The sequence below is a fragment of the Callionymus lyra genome, chromosome 11 (assembly GCF_982586985.1).
Source record: "Callionymus lyra chromosome 11, fCalLyr1.hap1.1, whole genome shotgun sequence".
NCBI classification, from domain to species: domain Eukaryota; kingdom Metazoa; phylum Chordata; class Actinopteri; order Syngnathiformes; family Callionymidae; genus Callionymus; species Callionymus lyra.
The window spans coordinates 23179955-23199316 of record NC_141828.1 but is presented as its reverse complement, the minus strand read 5'-3'; the positions used below and the strand labels follow the sequence as shown (position 1 = coordinate 23199316).

Sequence of the window (19362 nt, the reverse complement as noted above, 5' to 3'; positions counted from 1 at the left end):
CTACTGTCCTCTCACTGTGGGTGACAGATGATGTAAAGACCTTTTAAACGAGCAACATGGTGGCAGCCAGCAGAGGCTTGTAACACACTCCTACACAGAATGTCATTGGATTAACCCCTTGAGTGCAAGATTAACCCTTACACACACCCAACCTGTGGCTGTCTGACCATTTGGAAGATAATGAATACATGAATTTGTATTGCATCTTAATTTGGTAGATTCCTATTTAACCTGACCCCCAGCCAGCTCTGACTTTAGTCTTACAAGATGTTAAAAGACCATAAAAGAGATGAAGCGCAATCTTCATAGATTTATTTATGTACATAAAGATGTACACAGAGTCTCTATAATTAAGATATTTATATTGTTTTTCAATTAAACTATGTTTTCTAATTAATGTTGTTGTTTTTTAACACAAAAAGGGCTTATTATATTATAACATGTTATAAAATGTTGAATATTTAAATAATAAAATATTCCAAAAACTATAATATATAATATAATATCTTAATAATAGCATATATTTCTATTCTTAGTATTGTTATCTACATTCTTATCTGAAATATTTTTTTCAGTCAAGTAGAATTCTATTGTAGTCTATTTGTAGTGCAAAACTCTACTGTTTGTCTATAATCTTGCATTCATGCTTCATAAGCAACATGAAGCAGAAATACGAGCGATGAATAATGGTCGCTCCATAAACTGTTTATTTGGCATTTGCAGAGCAACAAGTCCCCTAATTTATTATCCCACGTGTCTATGGTAACATAGACAAAGCAGAAAGGATTACTCTTCAATAACACCTGATATGTTGTTGTAGTATTCCCTGACACTGGCCTGTGCAACAGTCCCTGAACGAGCTCATCAATTTTGCAAACATGTCTTCTGTATGCTTTCAAAATAAAAGTGTTCAACCAGCTGCCTGAAATGTTTGCAAATGCTTTCATTTATTTGTTTAAATCTATGGTAGGAAGACTGATAATTACAGACACAGGAGGATTGTGTCCATCAAGTGGATGTTCAATTGTTTAAAAGCTTCACTGACCTTTGTGAGAAGGGCTTGTGTTGTTGTGGAGGCTTAACTTTATGTATTCTAAATCCAAAAGGTCAGTGATAGTATACTTTAATGCCTCAAAACCCTAATCTTAACCCTAACCCTAACACAACCATAACACTAACCCTAACCACAACACAATCCCTAGCCGTAACACAACCCGTAACACAACCCCTAACCCTAACACAACCCATAACACTAACACAACCCCTAACCCTAACACAATCCCTTACACTAACACAACCACAAACCCTAACCACAACACAAACCCTAACCCTAGCACATCCCATTACACTAACACAACCACAAACCCTAACCACAACACAAACCCTAACACATCCCCTTACACTAACACAACCACAAACCCTAACACAACCCCTAACACAAACCCTAACCACAACACAACCCCTAGCCTTAACACAAACCCTAACCCTATCACAAAACCTTACACAACCCTTAAACCTAACACAAACCTTGACCCTTACACAAACCCTAACGCACACCCTTAACCGAACAAAAATGTCTCACTATAGCCAACTCTTCTTCAACATCCACAACAAGTACATCATTTTTCCTCAGAAAATGTCCCTTTAGCTGTTGAGTTTATATAAAATTTACTTTTAATTAATTAGTCACTTTTTTAATTCAGGCATTTAAACGGTTTTCTTGTACGGTGCAACAATACAAATTCCAATCTAAATATTTTGATTTTTACACTGTGAATTGAAAAAAGACAACAGTGACACACAATATCAAAACCTTTTAGAACGACCTCCCTGGTTTCCATAAATACTTAAGCAGTGGTTTAGTTCTTTCACCTTGACCCGGATACAAAACAAGGGTTACTACAAGCATATTTGTTTTCTGGCCAAGAGATAAAACAAGGGTTAACCGATCCGACTCGAAATGTACCGGAACTAATCACTTCAACACACAGATCTGTTTTTTGAAAACACAGAAAACCACTTAAAAAGCCTTCACCTTCTGATCTATCATCAGATTCACACAGCATCATAACATCAAGCACACAGTGTAGTGTCAATGCAGCATTTAAAAGCATTCATCAGAACAGATCTTTGACATACCTTCATCGTCTGACATGTCGAGAAACTCATTCAGGGTCTCTGGAACATTCATTTTGTGTTTTTCAGGAGCACTCTGTAAATATAAAGGAAACAATGCACATGAGTAAAATGTTGCAATACCTTTATAAATGTTTCTTTCACATTAGTTCCAGCTGATTGATGTGTCGGATCAACTGCTGGAATGTAAAGTGTGCATTGAGGCTGTAAGCGTTAAGACGCTAAAGAATGCAGGTGACTGTAAAAGAACTGTAGCTGCCACTGAAGGGTGAATAATAGATCAATCACATCCAGGTGAAGCAAAACAACCTTGATCTTCACGTTACATCACTTATACTGATGTGATGTTGCTGCTGATCGAGCGTCTTTCTCAGTCACCTCTGCGTGTGTCTGTAATATGTAAAAAGGTGAGATGGGAGATGACTTACTGTCGTGTGTGACTGTTAGAAAGGATGTGGCAGAACTGGAAGGATTTCAAAACCCCTGATCTTCTACTTGAAATGAGGTTTCATGAAACAGTCTCCTTTAGGGGTGTTAGAAAATATATATTATATTATATATTATTTTCCATGATACTGTATCAATATTCGAAAAGTGCGGTATCGCTATATATATATAAAAAATTAAGATTTTACGGTATAGTTAAATAACGTGTGTGTACAATAAATACTTCATTTTTTAAAATTTACAATTAACATGCAAATATTCAAGCTGTGTTCATTTTTTGGTCACTCTGATTTCAGGCAAAATTAACATTAAAATCCAATGTAATCCCAGCGATAACTAAGGACGAGAGGATACAGATGACTCCAACATCTTTTAGGGCTGATGTTCGATCATATTTTCAAAATAAATGAAAGTAGTTACGACTTTGTCAAGATTCATGTGGTTTTTAAATGACACCAGAGAAAAGTACTCAGGCAATAGAATAATGATATCTTTTTTCCTACAGTATCGCAATATGTCCTTTTGTTGCCCCTGTATTGCCAGATTTTCACAGTCTAATAGATGGCAATATGCACTCTGAACCACAAATGAATAGGCACGCAAGTCATTTTTAAACTGAAAGTGCTGACTGAATTTGTGTAGAAATCATGAGAAGGACTGTTCAAAAGAATAATCTATTGCATCATGAAATCATAATGTCAAAGTGCTACATCGTGCTGCTTTAACCTGATCTTAAAGTTGTTGTAAGTGTATCTTCTTTTGCCCTTTCTGACACGTGTGAGGATTAGATCGGTGTGAGTGACCTGGCGTCGTGAGGAGGATTTGTAATACCTAATTTAAGCCATGGGTTTCCCTGTTGCACACGTGACTCAGTGCTACCTACTGACGGACTTACTCTCTGATTTACTGATCCCGCATCTCGTGCCAAAGTGCTGAATATGCTGGAGAAGATGGAGTCTCTGTACGACTATCTATTCCGAGTCGGGTGTCTTACCGTGTTGGCTAAGCCCTCCGCGGTCACGGCTCTCAAAGTGTCCACCACAGATATGTAGCCCAGACGTTGAGCCATCGACAACGGCGAGTTCCCGTTCTGACCGGAGACAGACAGTTAGGATCAGGGAGTGAACAAGATTTGATAAATCTGCGTTGAGAACCAACCACAGTGAGCTCGTTGGCCGAGGCGCCTTGTTGAAGAAGCAGGTTGACGATGTGAGTGTGTCCCTGCTGGGCCGCTTGATGGAGAGGGGTGTATCCGTTCTGGACGAGCAGACAGTTTAGACAAGAAAGAGTACAAATGCAAATAACGTCCTTTTTTTAAAATCATACCTTTGTGATGTAATCGACCATGGCATTGTTTTGTAGAAGGAAGTTCACCATTTTTGCGTTGCCATAGTGAGAAGCAACATGCAGAGGCGTGTAACCCGTCTGAGAGAAAGGAGAGAAACGAGGCAGTTTAAAATACTCATAAGTCGCTCTGACGTTTTCAGTTGGACTTTAACAGTGTGGACTTCATACTGTATATGTAGGACCTTATTGTTTTTACTGAAAAATCTGTTTTTAAAAGTCTTGCCTTCTGATAAGTTATTTATTTATAGTATACTTTATCTTAAAATGCAGGTAAAGTGGTAAATACAACTTTTAACAAAATCATTATATAAAATATTTGTACCTGGGTTGTGTATTTCTTTGATTTGAAGTCATCCTTAAACTTTTGTTATCAGTCGTAAAACAACGATTTGCTTCTTGGATTAAAGATCCATCTGGATGGCCAGAGGAAGTTGCGCAAACATGTTACGCCTTTTATTATTTCTATAAACTGCACAAAAAAACCCTCAACTTCGACAGAGTTCCTCATAAGATGTGTGCCTGTGGAATTTTACAACATCCCAGAAAATCATGTTCAGATATTCTAAAAATGAACTACTGACATGTTTTTAATCTAAACACACTTATGAAATCTTCACTTGACAAATGATGTCAAAATAATGTGTGACTTGTTCATGAAGCTCGTTCAAGCAGGAGGTAGGTAGAAGAATAATATAAGCCAAACATTTTTTTTTGCTTATATGCTTTAATGTAAGCCTGAAGTTAATTTAAAACCTTTTCTGTTCACTTCACTAATAGTTACTTAAGCTGTTCATTTACACATGTAGGCATGTTATTGGTTTATGGTTATTGTATTGGAAAATATGTTTATTTTGTTTGTTTTATGTTACATTCCATATTGGCTATACACGCGACGGATAAACTTTTAATATTATTTTGAACCAATTAATGGTCCAAAAAGTATGTCATTTCACCCCCATTTTTTTTTAAATAATTATTTTGTGTCATTGTTTCATAGTAAACTAGGGTTGCTTATACAAGCAACACCTATTTTTGGACAGCATAACTGACAGCTAAACTGATACATTTTTGTACTCAGTTTTGGACATATTGGCTCCTTCTGAGCTCTAAACTCAAGTTGGCAAACTGACTTTACTGAGCACATCTGCCTGGAGCAGTTCAGCTTGGAGATTAAAAACAACATCTAAGACATATTTAGGGCAAAAGTAAGTAAGTGGTAAGTAAGTAAAGGTTATTTGTAAAAGGAAACATCACACATCGAAACCAAAGAAGAAACGAAAAGCTAGCAGACCACTGAACAACAAACACCTTGTTTAAGTAAGTAATTATTTTGTAAAGCGCTTTAACAACAAGTCAGTCTCGCCTTCCAGATTAATGTTCTAGAGCTCTGACTTCCAGACTGTTGCTTCAGTACTCCTTCCATTGTGCTCAATGATGTAGCTCATGTCTTGTATTGTTTGTTGGAATGCTGTCCTCGGTAAACGCTTTTTACACTTCTGTTTTGTTTTTTTACTAGTGGCAATAAACATAAACATCAAATTCTTATTCTGATTATGAATTGATGATAATACCTTACACTTGAAAAACACACGTCTGTCTTTTGGCAAGACAGCCAGTAACGTGTCCCACCCCTGACTTTGAAAGCCCTCTGATAAAAACCCACCATAGTTCGAACATTGACGTCAGCCCTGTGGTTGAGAAGGACTTCTGCCACATTGACTTTGTTTTCCTGAGCTGCGAGGTGAAGAGGTGTAAGTCCGCTCTGTAGAAAGCACACCCAAGGAAACAGTACAAAGTGTATGGCGAATCACAGGACTTTTGTAACTAAACGGTTGTAATTTTCTAGTAGTTTTTACCCTCGTGTGAGCATTGATGTTGGCGTTTTTGGACAAAAGCAGTGACACGATGTCCACGTTGCCCTCCTGTGCAGCCATGTGTACAGGGCTGATGCCCTGAGCCGTCGTCGCTTCTGGAGAGGCGCCGTATTCCAGCAGGGCTGTGGCAATGTCCATCTGATTATTCTTGGCAGCGATGTGAAGTGGTGAGTAGCCGTTCTGTTACGAGGAACACGAAAACAAACATTAAAAAAAAACTCACTTGCTACTTCCTATTACTACGTATAAGATAAATGAATATGGCAGGTTTATCAAATGAAATCATATAATATTCTTGTGACCGTTGTTGTACCTTAGCGATCGACATTGGTGACGCCCCCTGCTCCAGCAGAAGTAGAGCAAGTTTCTGATTATCATAATGAATAGCAATACTGAGTGGAGAGAGACCATTCTGGAACACACACACACACACACACAAACACACAGCATTAGATTCAAACCTGAAAAGAATAAGCTGATACTTAACATAACACATGAAAGCATTATTTTATTGATTAATGTAATATAATATCTAATATTGATTAATATCCATTTATTTTAAAAGTACAAACAATGTCAGTCATACTACTAATCATTCATCAATAAAAAATATAAATATTTCTTAATAATACGTTTTATAGTTGTACTCAGACTGGTGAAGCTTCATTAAGAAGTGTCATTATGTTCAGACTACACTAGATGGCGGTCTCTGCACTATTTCTTTTTCTTTGTTTTGAACAACTGTTTTATTGAAACATCACATCATTTTTAAACTGATGGCGCCACCTACTGTCCTCTAAACAACATGACACTGATTCATGAAGCTGCATTAGACCATTACTACACATTTAAATACATAGATAGATAAACTTTATTTAGTCCACAGTCCAAGAGAAAGTTCATTCCATTATATGTCTCCAAACCCACCTTTCCAGGGTTATCAATCATCGATCTAGCTTTGATCAGTAGTTTGGCCACTTCCATCTTGCCATACTTTGCTGCTACGTGAAGAGGAGTAAATCCTTTCTGCAGAAAAAAAAACCCAGAAGAAATATTGAGAACAATAACAAAAGTTTTCTATGGGACCACGTGTGATAGTGGGACTGAGATGTTTAGGGGTGCAAGTTAACAAGTTTGATTGTTTCTTAACTGGCATTTCAAGATTAAGACACAACCAGAAATATTCTCAAGTGATGTACCCAAAACACAAATGTATAGGGAAAGGGGCTTTCTGTCTGATGCAGAGCCAGTGCACAAAGGAAAGAAACAAGTTGTATGGCGAGTCACTGTAGTCACTTTTATATATGTAACACAATTTCAAAGAACCGTCTTGCAAGGACTTCTATAACAAGGCAGACAAGGGAGGTGAGGAGGAGGACCAGGAAGATGAGGAAGACTAAGAAAAATAAGCGTTAAACAATACACTTCCTATCATTTTCGTTCTGCTCATCTTCATATTTTTGCATTAGTAATAATCAGATAAATTATTTTGAGGAATGGAGTAACTTCACATTTAAATACTACATCTCCTTTTTTATTTTTGTGTACTGTTCATTTGCATGTATTGAGACATTTTTAATAATTACGTTGAGATCAAAGGGTTATTCTGAATGAATGATTAATTTACTACCTCACAGTATTTCTTAGACTTCAAGAGAGATGTTATATTATATTTTTTACAAAATGTGAATATTTATATGGAACCATCAAAGACCATTATTTGATGAGTTTGGCTGTTTTATTTTGCTGAAAATGTAAAAGAACCTCTGTCTCTCTGGCACAGTTTATCTGTGTTTCTAAGGTCAAAGAATAAGTCTTTTTCTAGATTCACAACCACATCTATCAGTTCTCTTCCTTCAACCATTGTGTACATTTGTTAATATTTTGTGCCGCTAATAAAGTGCTTTTCCAATGGACAGGACACGAACATGTCCAACGAACTGTAAGTGGTTATTATCCAATCACAGGACTCGTTTATCTCAGTTTACCAGCTTGCTACCACACTCATTACTGTCTCGAAAGCTGATTGGCTAGCGCATTTGCCTCCACGTCTCCATTTACTTAAAGTGAAGGTAGGCCAGCTATCTGGTCTGACACCTGATCTAGCTATCTTAAACATTATTGGATACATATCAGTGGCCTCACTCGCTAGCTGAAACATGACAAGATAAAAACTTTACTATTGTTTAAAACACTGAAAACAGTGCAACATTAATTTACTTTTCTGAGCAGGTTGAGACCAGCAAAAAATCTTTTGTTGGCCCGCACTGTCAACCACTGTGGGTTGACTGAACCTCCCATGACATAGTGGGTTGGATTTGTTCGCTGTTGTCTTGTCTGCACTTACTTATTTTAGTTTTTTAGTTAGGTTTTAATAAGATGTTATTAAGTTTTATTGTTCTTATTTAATAGGTCACTGATAAAAAGTAACTGAGTTACTTTTGGAAAGAAGTAACTAGTAACTGTAACTTGCGTCTTTTAAAGTAACTTGCCCAACACTGGTCATAATACATACCAATGAAACGACAATAAATTAACATTATAATTGGGATTTATTAATATCAGGGCTTTTATAGCTGTCTGATTAATGTGTCTTAAGTTTCACGATGACTTAATGATAAGGGGCCACAGTTTGCTCAGGTCAGTGATAACATAATAGTTACTTGATTCTGAGCACATGATAGACATGAACCACAAAAAGGGAAAGAGGATGAAAATGAATGTTATTCTTTTCAGTAGCATAAACAGAGACTATTTAAGTAGTGACCAGTTAATGAATCAAGTCGTAGGTTATTCCATTCCATTATCCTATGTTAATCCCTCACATTGACCTTGAAAAAAACAAATTGCTTTTTTCCCCTCGCTGTGTGTCTCTTCACTCAATGACATGTTAGGTATTCTAAGTATGAAAATAAATGAAATTAATTCTTGAATTTCATACATTCAAGATTAATGATCTCAGTGTTGACACATACCTTTCAAACAAATAACCTCACAATGAACTTTTGAAGACTAATGTGAGACAAAAATAAAATAAAAATCTCAATTACTAGATCATTATGACATCATTTAGTTGAACTTTTGAGTAAGGTGGCGTCCCTCGGGACGCTGCGAGTGGGTGTGAGATAAAGAAAATGAATCAACCATCACCAGGGGGTTTACTTCTGGTTAATCCGTTCCACTCCACCAAGTTCACCTTCAACAGAGGCCTCTTGGCAACACCACACTTGCATGCATAAACCAATTCCATGAAGTATTTCTTCATGTTTGACTGTGACCTTGTTCTGTGATACACAGAAATACACTATACTAACTACACTCACACCACACACTATCTCATTTATTTGTTATTCAAATAAGGATGAGTTTATATAATAGTTTATTTCAACTTTCTTTATCGATATTTCAACAGCACAATAAATTATATTCTTGTTTAATCTACAAGAGAACAAACAATTTATAAACTGTATATATATATATATATATATACATATATATATATATATTAAAGTGAATTACTTCTCTGAATTTGCACCTAATAATGGGTAAATAAGGAGAGGCTAGTTATTGTCAAAATTAATCTCTAATAACTTTATTTCACGTTAGTAATGAATAATTAGGGTGTGTTGAAAGTGAATTGAAATTATCAAATTAAGGGTGGAATATATTCACAATGAACAAGTTCTGAATAAGTACTTTATTATGGTTGAAAAGTGGCTAATTTGCTGTTTTAAATATTGAATTACTTGAAAAGAAAAAAGGCTTAATATGGCTTCATGAGGGGCCACAATTACATATTATATATAAAACCAGAGACATAAGTTACCTTGTTAAATACCCAATGTCAAAAATAATATTGAATATTAAACAATATAATAATCACAACAACAATAATAAGAACCAATCCTGACATAAACGGAAATGAACTGTTCTTCTTGCATCATTGAAAGATAATAGAAGCTCAAAGAGCTACCATACATGAACATACACAGGCTTCGCTTTCACATACCTTTGTCGTGTACTCCACGTGAGCTCCGTGATCCAGTAGGACACCGGCCACATCGTAGTGTCCTTCACGGGCGGCTAGGTGGAGCGGGGTGTAGCCAGAGGTGGTGGCAGCATTGGCAGAGGCACCGGACTGCAGCAGGAGCATGACGGTTTCCACTTTTCCAAGTCGTGTGCAAATGTGCAAAGCCGTCTGGTCGTCCTGCGAGGAAGAGTGGATTACACCTTCTACTGTATCCGTTGACTGATTCAAGAACCAACCTTAGACTTGGTGTCCACGTATGCTCCCATTCGGAGTAAAAACTTGACCACATCTATCTGGCCAGAGCGTGCTGCCATGAAGAGTGCCGTTTCGCCTCTCTTGAACACAGGACAAAAAAGCAATGTCAGCATTTTTATCAGGAACAAACAAGCTAACCTAAGAGAAACTATCGAAACACTGACCACGTTGGTGGTGTTTGGAGAAGCTCCGTGCTCAGTGAGTGAATCCACGATCATGAGGTGGCCCATGAACGCAGCCACATGGATGGGCGTTAGTCCAGACTGTTAAAACAGGTAAGTGAGTTGCATTTGCTTTTCTTTATTTCTTGAGAGTATAAACATTCCGCTGCGACATACCTCGGTGACAGCCTGAATAGATGCTCCGTATTTTAGCAATAGCTCCATAACTTTAAGTCTGTTCTTCTTGCAGGCGATGTGGAGAGGAGTGAAACCGTTCTGGAACACGCACAAGTACAACACATTTTTACAGATAAATGCTGGACCAGATGATTATTGCAAACAAAGCCATTCTCACCAGAGCCTTGGCATTGGGGTTGGCCTTCTTTTCCAGGATAAGCTTGGCCACTCGGTAGTGACCACAGTGAGCGGCGACATGCAGGGCGGTCAGGTAGTCGTTGGTGATGTCGTCCACGGGGACCTCGTGGTTGAGCAAGGTGTTGACACAGTTGTGGTGGTCGCCCTGAGTGGCCATGTGCAGCGCTGCCAGACCGTTCTACAGTGGCGGAGCGAGAGAAAGAGGGAAAGAAAGAGGAAGAAAAACGTGCAGACGGACACATAGACAGACGGACAGACACACACAGGAAAGTTAGGCGGTGACCAAGCGCAGCATGGGTAGACCTCGGAAGTGATAAGATTGAAGAAGCATTGTTATAAAGAGGTCATTACAACAATGTCTGGGTTGTTACACTGATTGTCCAGCGCGGTCAAACTGTCGAGCTATGCAGAGACGACCGGCTGCCCTGGAGCGGTTGCACTGCTCTCCTCTCGGAAGGCAGGTTTAAACGACACGGCGTTAGCTTACTTAAACAAAGTTCTACTACTCTTTCAACCACTTCATCTTTCACGTCCCATCTTACAAAAACTGATCGCTCCAGTACTCTACCTTGGTCTTGGACAGGAGTGGAGCTCCTCGCTGTAGAAGGATCTCGACCACCTGGTCATGACCGCTCCTCGCGCCACAGTGAAGAGGCGTCAGGCCGTCCTGTAGAGAGAAGAACGTGCGTCAGTGCGGCATGTGTTCGCCTCTCGTCGCCCCATGATGTCGTGAAAATCTCACCTTGGTCTTGGCCTCGATGTTGGCCCCTCTGTCCAACAACAGGACAACCATGTTACTGTTACCTCTTTTCGCAGCCACGTGAAGTGGCGTGATGTCATTCTGTGACGGAGAAGAGAGAAATGATTTGCAGTCTTAATGTTTGTGTATACAGTAAAGCAGCTAATGACCGAATACATTAAATCATTATTGTAATCCCGGCAGCAAACATAGTGTCAAAAGGATCCCCCAGAACCAACACTTCTTTAGAGAGTAGAGGACATAATTATGGAGGGCTGAAATTGCTTTAGCTAATGTCTGTAATTCTAACAACACATTTATGTGAATGTACAATTACCGCCGAGCTTCTTGGGGCGTAGTTGGGAGGACAGATAGACAAACCGTTCGTACACACACTCACACTAAAGGACCTGCCATTACTGTTTCGAGGGACTGTAAAGCTAAGAGAAAAAAGGGATGAAGAATGGTGTCTGTGTAGTTTCTCATTCATCCAGATTATTGATATCCAAAGAATTCCAAAGAGTCGGACTAAGTAGAGTTTTAATGTTTCTCCTCTCATCCAAGAAGCTTCTTCAGTACTCTACTCATTCCAGTTGCTGCACTTTGTAACCCTTAGGTACGAATAATGATCTTTAAGGGCAACTAATGTGTGTAAATGTGTCTTAAATAGATGTTGGACTCTATTGTATCATCAGTATGTGTCTGTGTGTACAAAACTCTCTTTTCATTTAAATATTTACTTTTGAAAATGTGCTTAAGCCCCGCCCACTGAAATCTTGTTTGCCATAACCACATCCACTCTGCAGTGATTGGTCAAACATCAAGGTTTGTTAAAGTGTCATCAAATCCACAAGTCTCCACCTCCAAGGGACTCATTGTGTAAACAAAGTAGGCGTGATTACAGCTGGCTGGAGGAGGAGAGAAGCCATTATTAAGTCATAATAGACACAGCTCTCGTAACCCTTTTGAAGAACTTTATAAAGTAATAACTGCAAAATATGGTCAAGATGAGAGACTTTGAGGGGAGGAAATCAACATTTCAAACATGCGAGTGAGTCAGGAAAGTTGGGTTTTCACCTTAGTTGCCCTTTAAATATCACACGATGATGAAATTACTCCTTTTTTTATTTAGCTCGAATCGTGTTTTCTCGTGGTCTTGCAAGTAGTTCTCTAAGAAGCGTGTGTGTGACTGTCACACAGAGAATGAATGAGGCAGTTTGTTGCAAGTATCTTGCTGCACCTGGCCTGGCTTAACATACTGTAATCTTTCTGATTCAGTCAAGAGTGATTTAACTGTGTCTCGTCCAGCCACCTTCTGAAGAAAACTAATTTAGGCTGCCTGTACCCGTGATCCCGTTATTAAGGTCACTACCCACCATTTGTTACCATAGCTGAGGCAACGGATGTAGATTGACTTGTATAAAGAGAGTTTTGCCTTGGAGATTTAAACGGACTTTAAAGGGCAACTTATGCGAAGCCCCAACTCTCCTGACTCACTCACATGTTTCAAATGTTGAATCTTCCTCTCCAAGATGCAGTAAGTCTCTCATCATGACAATGTTTTGAACTTATTACTTCATAAAGTTCTCCCCCGTCTGAAATCAGGGTGAACGAGAGGTTAAAGAGCAGAATCCATTATGACGTAATAATGGCTTCACTCCTCCTCCAGCCAGCTGGACGGTGACAAACATGTTATGGTGTAAATATTTCAATGAAAAGAGAGTTTTGTACAAACAGACACATACTGATGAGTACAATTGAGGTCAAATATCTATTTAAGACACACTTGAATCAACATATTAGTTGACATTTAAAAAAAAGTTAAAGCTTATTACAAGTTTATACTGCGAGAAAAATTAGGATTGAAATAAGAATGGTCATGCTGATATTTGCTGTCAAAGCAGGATCATAATTAGGAACCTCTTTGCTCAGGTCTGAGTCATCATTCCGTATCACGGTACTCACAAGCATAAAGAGAACACACAAACACACACACACCGAAGGACATAACTACAACTGCTTCTCTCTTATGTCTTGTTTTAATTGTTGCTTGTAATTCCTCCCGGACAGCAGGGGGCATTGTAAACTCACGCGTGCCATGAAGTCCACAGCAGCCCCTCGGTTCAGCAGCAGCGTGGCCACGTGGATGTTGCCATAGTGAGAGGCGATGTGGAGTGGAGTGAAGCCACTCTGAGGATTGGAGAAGAATTTTGTCAGACCTCAAAAATGGCACATTGAACACGACAAATAGGGGATAAGACAATACCTGTAAACAGACAATAAACAGTTCGTTCAGACAAGGAGAATATACCAACACCTGACTTTTCATTCAGACGCAGGGAAAGTCAAGCATGGAAGTGAAGGTATATTGTTGTACAACACCTTCACAGGTTTTAATGACATTCGATACAAGAGTGGTTTATATATTTAATATATACGCCTGCATCGAACAAGGTAACCAGAATGATCCTGTTCACACTATTTATCATTTAACCATCCATAATAACACACAATAGAGATATGTCAGAAGATTTTAACAAACTAATGGCAGCCCGTCGGGTCACATGACATTTTCTCCAAGTTGCAAAAAGGTTGGTGACACATGATTTAGAGACATTGGCTTCTTTCATTGTTAAAGTAAGTCTCTCTTAGTGAAAAGCATCCAGTTTATACTCAACATAATAAAACAGGTAGCTTCACATTAAATCATAGTATCTTAAGTTTGTTGTTTTCTTGTATTAATAATAAAATGTGGCATGGATTGGTATTATAGTTAGTAGGTAAATGTTAACAAAGCTCTAGTCAAAAACAAACATTTAATGCAGCAGTAAGTAACATTTTTGACATGTCAAAAAGTAACATTTTTGACATCGTTTTTTATTTGTTTCTTTCGTCACAATGTTTAGGACAACATTGTGACTCAATAGCAGTCAATAGCTGGTATTTTAAAGGTGCTCTTCACTACGTAGCTTTTTCTTGTTGACCTGCCCAGAGAATCTGTTAGTATCACACTAACAAACTGCTTTACACCTGTGGGTCAGAGGCAGTTTCAACTTAACAGTGTTTTGTCAGCTTCTGCTTTTATCTTCTGAGCCTTTATATATGTTTTGTAAACATGTGGGACAATATTGTAATTACATATTTCTGGCACTAGAGGGAGTAAGAAACAATCATTTCGATTTTACAAATTTTTGCTTTAAAGTTGATTTAATGACCATGTTGTGAACATAAGTATTTTGCTTGTACACACTTTGTGAGCAATAATTGTCATTGAAATCACTAAATTAGATGAAAAACTGTCTTGCACAAGGATTTCACTGATAATAGTTATAACCAAATCTCCTTTTGATCTATTCTCATGACTCTTAGTTCACAGTCCAGACCTTAACATTTACTTTCCATTTCCACTTTCCATTTATTTCTCAGAGAATTAAAACTTGGAAAAAACCTGAAGAAAAAAATCATTTTTTAATTGGAGTTATATTGCTTTAGGATGAACAAAGCAAAACAAACCTACCAAGACTACCAATACGTCAGACCTCTACCACAGCATTACTTGGAGTGTCCTCTAAGGTCACAGGTTGTGAAGGAAATTGGACAGTGTTTGTTAAATAAAAATGTATCACCTAGAAAAATCCTCATCATCCACAGTTGTTGGACAATTATGTCAACCAAGATGCGTCATATTGACCAGAGCTTTCAAAAGCCTCAAAGCCAGAAACAGCCAAAGCGGGCGACTCATGTAACTAAAAGTCACCTTTGAAGCAACACTGCCTTCCTTCATGCAATGTGCATTTAAAATAATCAAAAATCCATTTTGAAGTAGCAAAAACATGTCATTCCCTGCTGGTAACTTGATGGCTTGATGACGAATTTGTTGCCATGCAAGGTTGAGACAAACCACTGCTCGCTCTGTTGATAATAACCAGGTTCCATGCCAACTCTGGTTATCATGTTAGCCAGTTTCATGGATTGACGTCCCAACACAGGAGAAGTCCATATGGCAGCAGTTTTTTCTACACCATGAAACCATTTAAAGGGAAACCATACATTACAGGCGTCTAAGATGGAAAATGTCTTACTAGCTAAACAACATGCAGCAGAAGAAGACTGAAGAAGTATGAATGAGTCGAAGACAGACAAGTTGGAGATATGGAATCAAGGGCTGCAGGATCACGAGTGTCTTTTAATTGGGGGTACACTTAGGAGTTTGTTCATGAACTGAGATGAAGAGGCTAAATATGGTGCAGGTAGAGGTGTACCTCTGTTGATCTATTCACCATCATCTACAAAGTCAGCCAAGAGAGGAGAAAATGGACTGTTAGTGAGAAAAAGAACAGAAAAAGGTGTTGAGGCGGGAGAACAAGGAGATGAGGCTAAACTGTAAGATGTATTGATTCATAAATGAAACAAAACAGGAAGAAGATATACAAGGACTTTCTGTTGAAGAAAAGAAAGCATTTCATAGCAATTCAAATTTCTGAAAGAGACAGAAAAACATCGTATGACAGGATTTTTTGGGCAGGACTCACCTTAGACTCAACATCAGCGTTGTGGTCATTCTGAAGAAGCAGGGCCGCGGCCTTGGTGTCGTCCTTGCGGGCAGCGATGTGCAGGGCAGGAAGTCGGACCTTGCCCTTGGTATCGTTCTCAAGCAGCAGGGAGACCACCTGGTCATGGCCCTGCTGAAGCGCTACCGCCAGGGGGGTGAACCCATCCTGTGAGCGAGAAAGACAATGAATGAGAAAACTTTATCCTGGTAAATGTCAAAGATGTTTTGGACCTAAGAAGAATAAGAAAGATCTCAACAAGGCAATTCACAACATGGATAACACACTTCAAAAATCCCAGAAGCATTCTTTTGGTTGCAGTAACTTTCCAGTAACCTTCGTAATATATCGTACTGTAGACCTATCATCAGCAGCATAAATTATGTCACGTACAATGTGACTTAATATTTGGCTACCATTGGCTCCTCTTGTTGGCACCAACAACAGCAGGAACTCCTTTGACTTTGGCCAGAAAAATCAAGGACATCACTGTGGGCCAGGGAAACCACCATGTCACATCACTTTATACAGCATTCCTACTACAGAGGCCGTCAAAGCAGTAAAACAACTAAAACGGGTCAGGATCCTGGATGCCCAAACCAACCTCACTCTGGAACACATCTTTAGTTTACAAGATCTATTTCTTAACTTGACCTAAAAACAGTTCAGTGGGTGCCTCTACAGACATAAACATGGATGTCCCATGGGCTCTTCTATTTCTCCCATGTCTCCCATGGCTAATCTGTTCATGGAGGAGATGGAGAGAAGGGCCCTGTCTTTTTTCAAAGGAACAGCACCAAACCCCTTGTGCAGATAAGTAGATGACGGTGATGTGGGACAAAATCCTTACGTATGTAGTATGTATGTAAGACTTCGCAAACAACTTCTACACGGTTGACAACAGAATTGAGATTCCCCCTGAAGATGTTAATGATAATGGCAAGGTTTCCCAGATTCGTTAACCCTTGTCTTATCTCAGGGTGAAGCTAACCAGAAGGTCTGAAACACCTCCCTGGCTCCCAGAAATACATTTGAAGTGGTGGAGGTTGTTCGCCTTGACCCAGAGGCAACACAGGGGATACCACAAACACATTTGTTTGCGGGCCTTCGGTCACCTTGACCCAGATAATAAAAGGGTTAAGAAGCTCTTAAGCGCTACAATCTTCATTGCAGCACTCTTAAGAAAATTGTGAAAGAAGGAAATGTTTCCCAGAGTCGCTCTTAGCTTAGACCTTAGAAGAAGATATTAGCTAAGAAGGAAATTTAAGATCCAGCTGACCCACTCTTAACAGCCTTCTTAGCGACCAAAAGACCAGAGATCAACGTCAGGGAAATGTATATCCTCAACTTTTCCAAATTACCAATCAATGCTCAATAGAGAAAAAAAAAGTTTTATTGAATATAAGTATTAAAGTTATACGCACACATCTGCATCTTTGAGTATATAGTACTACATGTAAATACTTCACACCGAGTTGAACCTTGACACAGACTTGTCACTTATTAATGCAACAGCAACACTTTACTTAAGTGACAACATACCAAAGTCAGACACAAACACAACTTAACCAAATTATCTACACTACACAAGAAAACCATCAACAACTCTCTGGTTTCTCAAACATATGAAGTATACAGAAGTAATAGAACACCTTTTACTCTATGTAAATGTGTTGCCAAAGTCTGTGTGTGCACTGTGTGTGATGAAGAGGTCGGTGATCAATTTGCCTGGCATCAATTGATTAAGTTTCAGGACAACCGTGGTGGACAGCTCCCACTAAGTGCTTCTTACGAAGCTTCTATGGCTTGAAGGTGTATATAAGGTGCTATAAAAATTGAGTTTAGCGAGTGAAAATCAAAAAACTTTCTTTACAGTTAGAAAACAAAACTAAATGTGGTTGCATTAAAACATATAAATGTGTCCTTATCTCCAAAGTTCCTTCTTTGTATTCCATAACTATCTTTTAAGACAAATATAGTTTTGAAGGCATAATATCGTCTTTAAAGTCAGTCAGATTCCTGTCAAGATTCTCACCTATATTATTAGTTAATAAATATATACAGTATTTCCGTTCAGCTACAATTCTATCGGATCATCATCACATTTTTCCTTGATCTGCAACTCATATTAAGTGAAAAATCGCTCAGATTAAAGCTTATTTTTTTGTATTTTACCTTGTCTTTACTATGAAAGTCAACAAGATGGTGCAATAAATTTCCACTGTGATGTCACACAATACCGCACCCAGAGGGAGCAGCTGAAAAATATATTTTAAAATTCACCAAATTCTAAATACTATGTATATTTACATAAAAACACTCAAAACTATTCCATATGTATTTATGCTAACCATTAAACGATCAAAAATGTAGGTTGAAAAAAAAATTACCTACACATATTGTGAGTTCTACTGTTCGGCTCATTGATGTTACAAACTAAATACTGTCCAAATGTAGTGTTGCCAAACGACTTATCCATTTCGATATCATCAGTTTAAAGGTTAGCAGGCGAGAGAGGGGTCAAAATAACCATCAACATAATACACGTATCTGTTTCAATGGATGTAAAGGCGTTTTTTCATATTTGCACAAGAAAGACTGCAATTCCATTCTGTATGTGCACAGTGTGGTGACTGGAACAGATTTGGGTGTCTGTGTGTTTTATACCACTGCTGAACTGAGCTGAATCTGAAGAAGAGCATAGTCGGCAGAGGCAGTGAGTGTGGCGGACTTCATCAGTGACCCGCTCAAGGTGACTCTGCCACCACATGCAATCAATGAAGCTAGTTCCTCGTGAAGCCATGGGGGAGGATAAAAAGGGGGCCAGGTAGAGGGGGAGGGAGAAAGGCAGGTGACACACATAGAGTGAAAGAACAGCGAAGAGGATCATTGAAGAAGAAACAAGGGCAGGAAAGATGAAGAGGGAAGAGCTACATATAAACCCCTCTTTCTAATGACACAACGTGAGGAACAAAACCAACAAAAATTCTTATATAGAGGTTAACATTGGAGAAATCATGTAGCAATCCACGAGTTGGAAACACACGAGTTGGAAACACAAAGCAAAGTCAGTTATTCAGAGCAAACAAATAAATAACATCAGCATAAATGTTACCTATCAATGGAATAATTAATTAACCACCTTATTAGAAAAGGTTCAGTGTTGCTCCACAGACTCACTTTTCTATCACTTAGATTATTAACGAACATGTTTGAAATTAAGCTAAGCGATAGTTCAAGACTTCTTTTGTTTCCTTCTCACAACTCTTTCACTCAGTTCACACTTTCTCCCCATTAATTTCTTCATCACTCCAACTGCCATCAGGTGCTACACCTCCTCATCCAGTCACACATCCCTCCTCCTCCCCTCGCACCTCCAGTCTTCATGGTTCAAGCTCCGAGTCCTCATCTCTGCAGTCATCTCCAAGCCCCTCGACTGACTCACCGG

General features: G+C 38.7%; 1 protein-coding gene across 1 annotated transcript in view; it reads right to left on the bottom strand.

Annotated features, from left to right (window-relative positions):
- The window catches only part of LOC148069662 (ankyrin-3-like), an 83428-nt gene that overhangs the window by 38737 nt on the left and 25329 nt on the right, over positions 1–19362 (bottom strand). Inside the window, exons 6-23 of the mRNA XM_087802472.1 lie at positions 15897–16082; positions 15627–15650; positions 13456–13554; positions 11368–11466; positions 11194–11292; positions 10606–10803; positions 10428–10526; positions 10254–10352; positions 10071–10169; positions 9814–10011; positions 6732–6830; positions 6118–6216; positions 5787–5984; positions 5594–5692; positions 3910–4008; positions 3742–3840; positions 3578–3673; positions 2140–2212 (exon numbers count right to left, since the gene is read on the bottom strand). Of these exons, the coding sequence (XP_087658598.1) occupies positions 2140–2212; positions 3578–3673; positions 3742–3840; positions 3910–4008; positions 5594–5692; positions 5787–5984; positions 6118–6216; positions 6732–6830; positions 9814–10011; positions 10071–10169; positions 10254–10352; positions 10428–10526; positions 10606–10803; positions 11194–11292; positions 11368–11466; positions 13456–13554; positions 15627–15650; positions 15897–16082 (2062 nt within the window). The remainder of the gene's footprint in view (positions 1–2139; positions 2213–3577; positions 3674–3741; positions 3841–3909; positions 4009–5593; positions 5693–5786; positions 5985–6117; positions 6217–6731; positions 6831–9813; positions 10012–10070; positions 10170–10253; positions 10353–10427; positions 10527–10605; positions 10804–11193; positions 11293–11367; positions 11467–13455; positions 13555–15626; positions 15651–15896; positions 16083–19362) is intronic.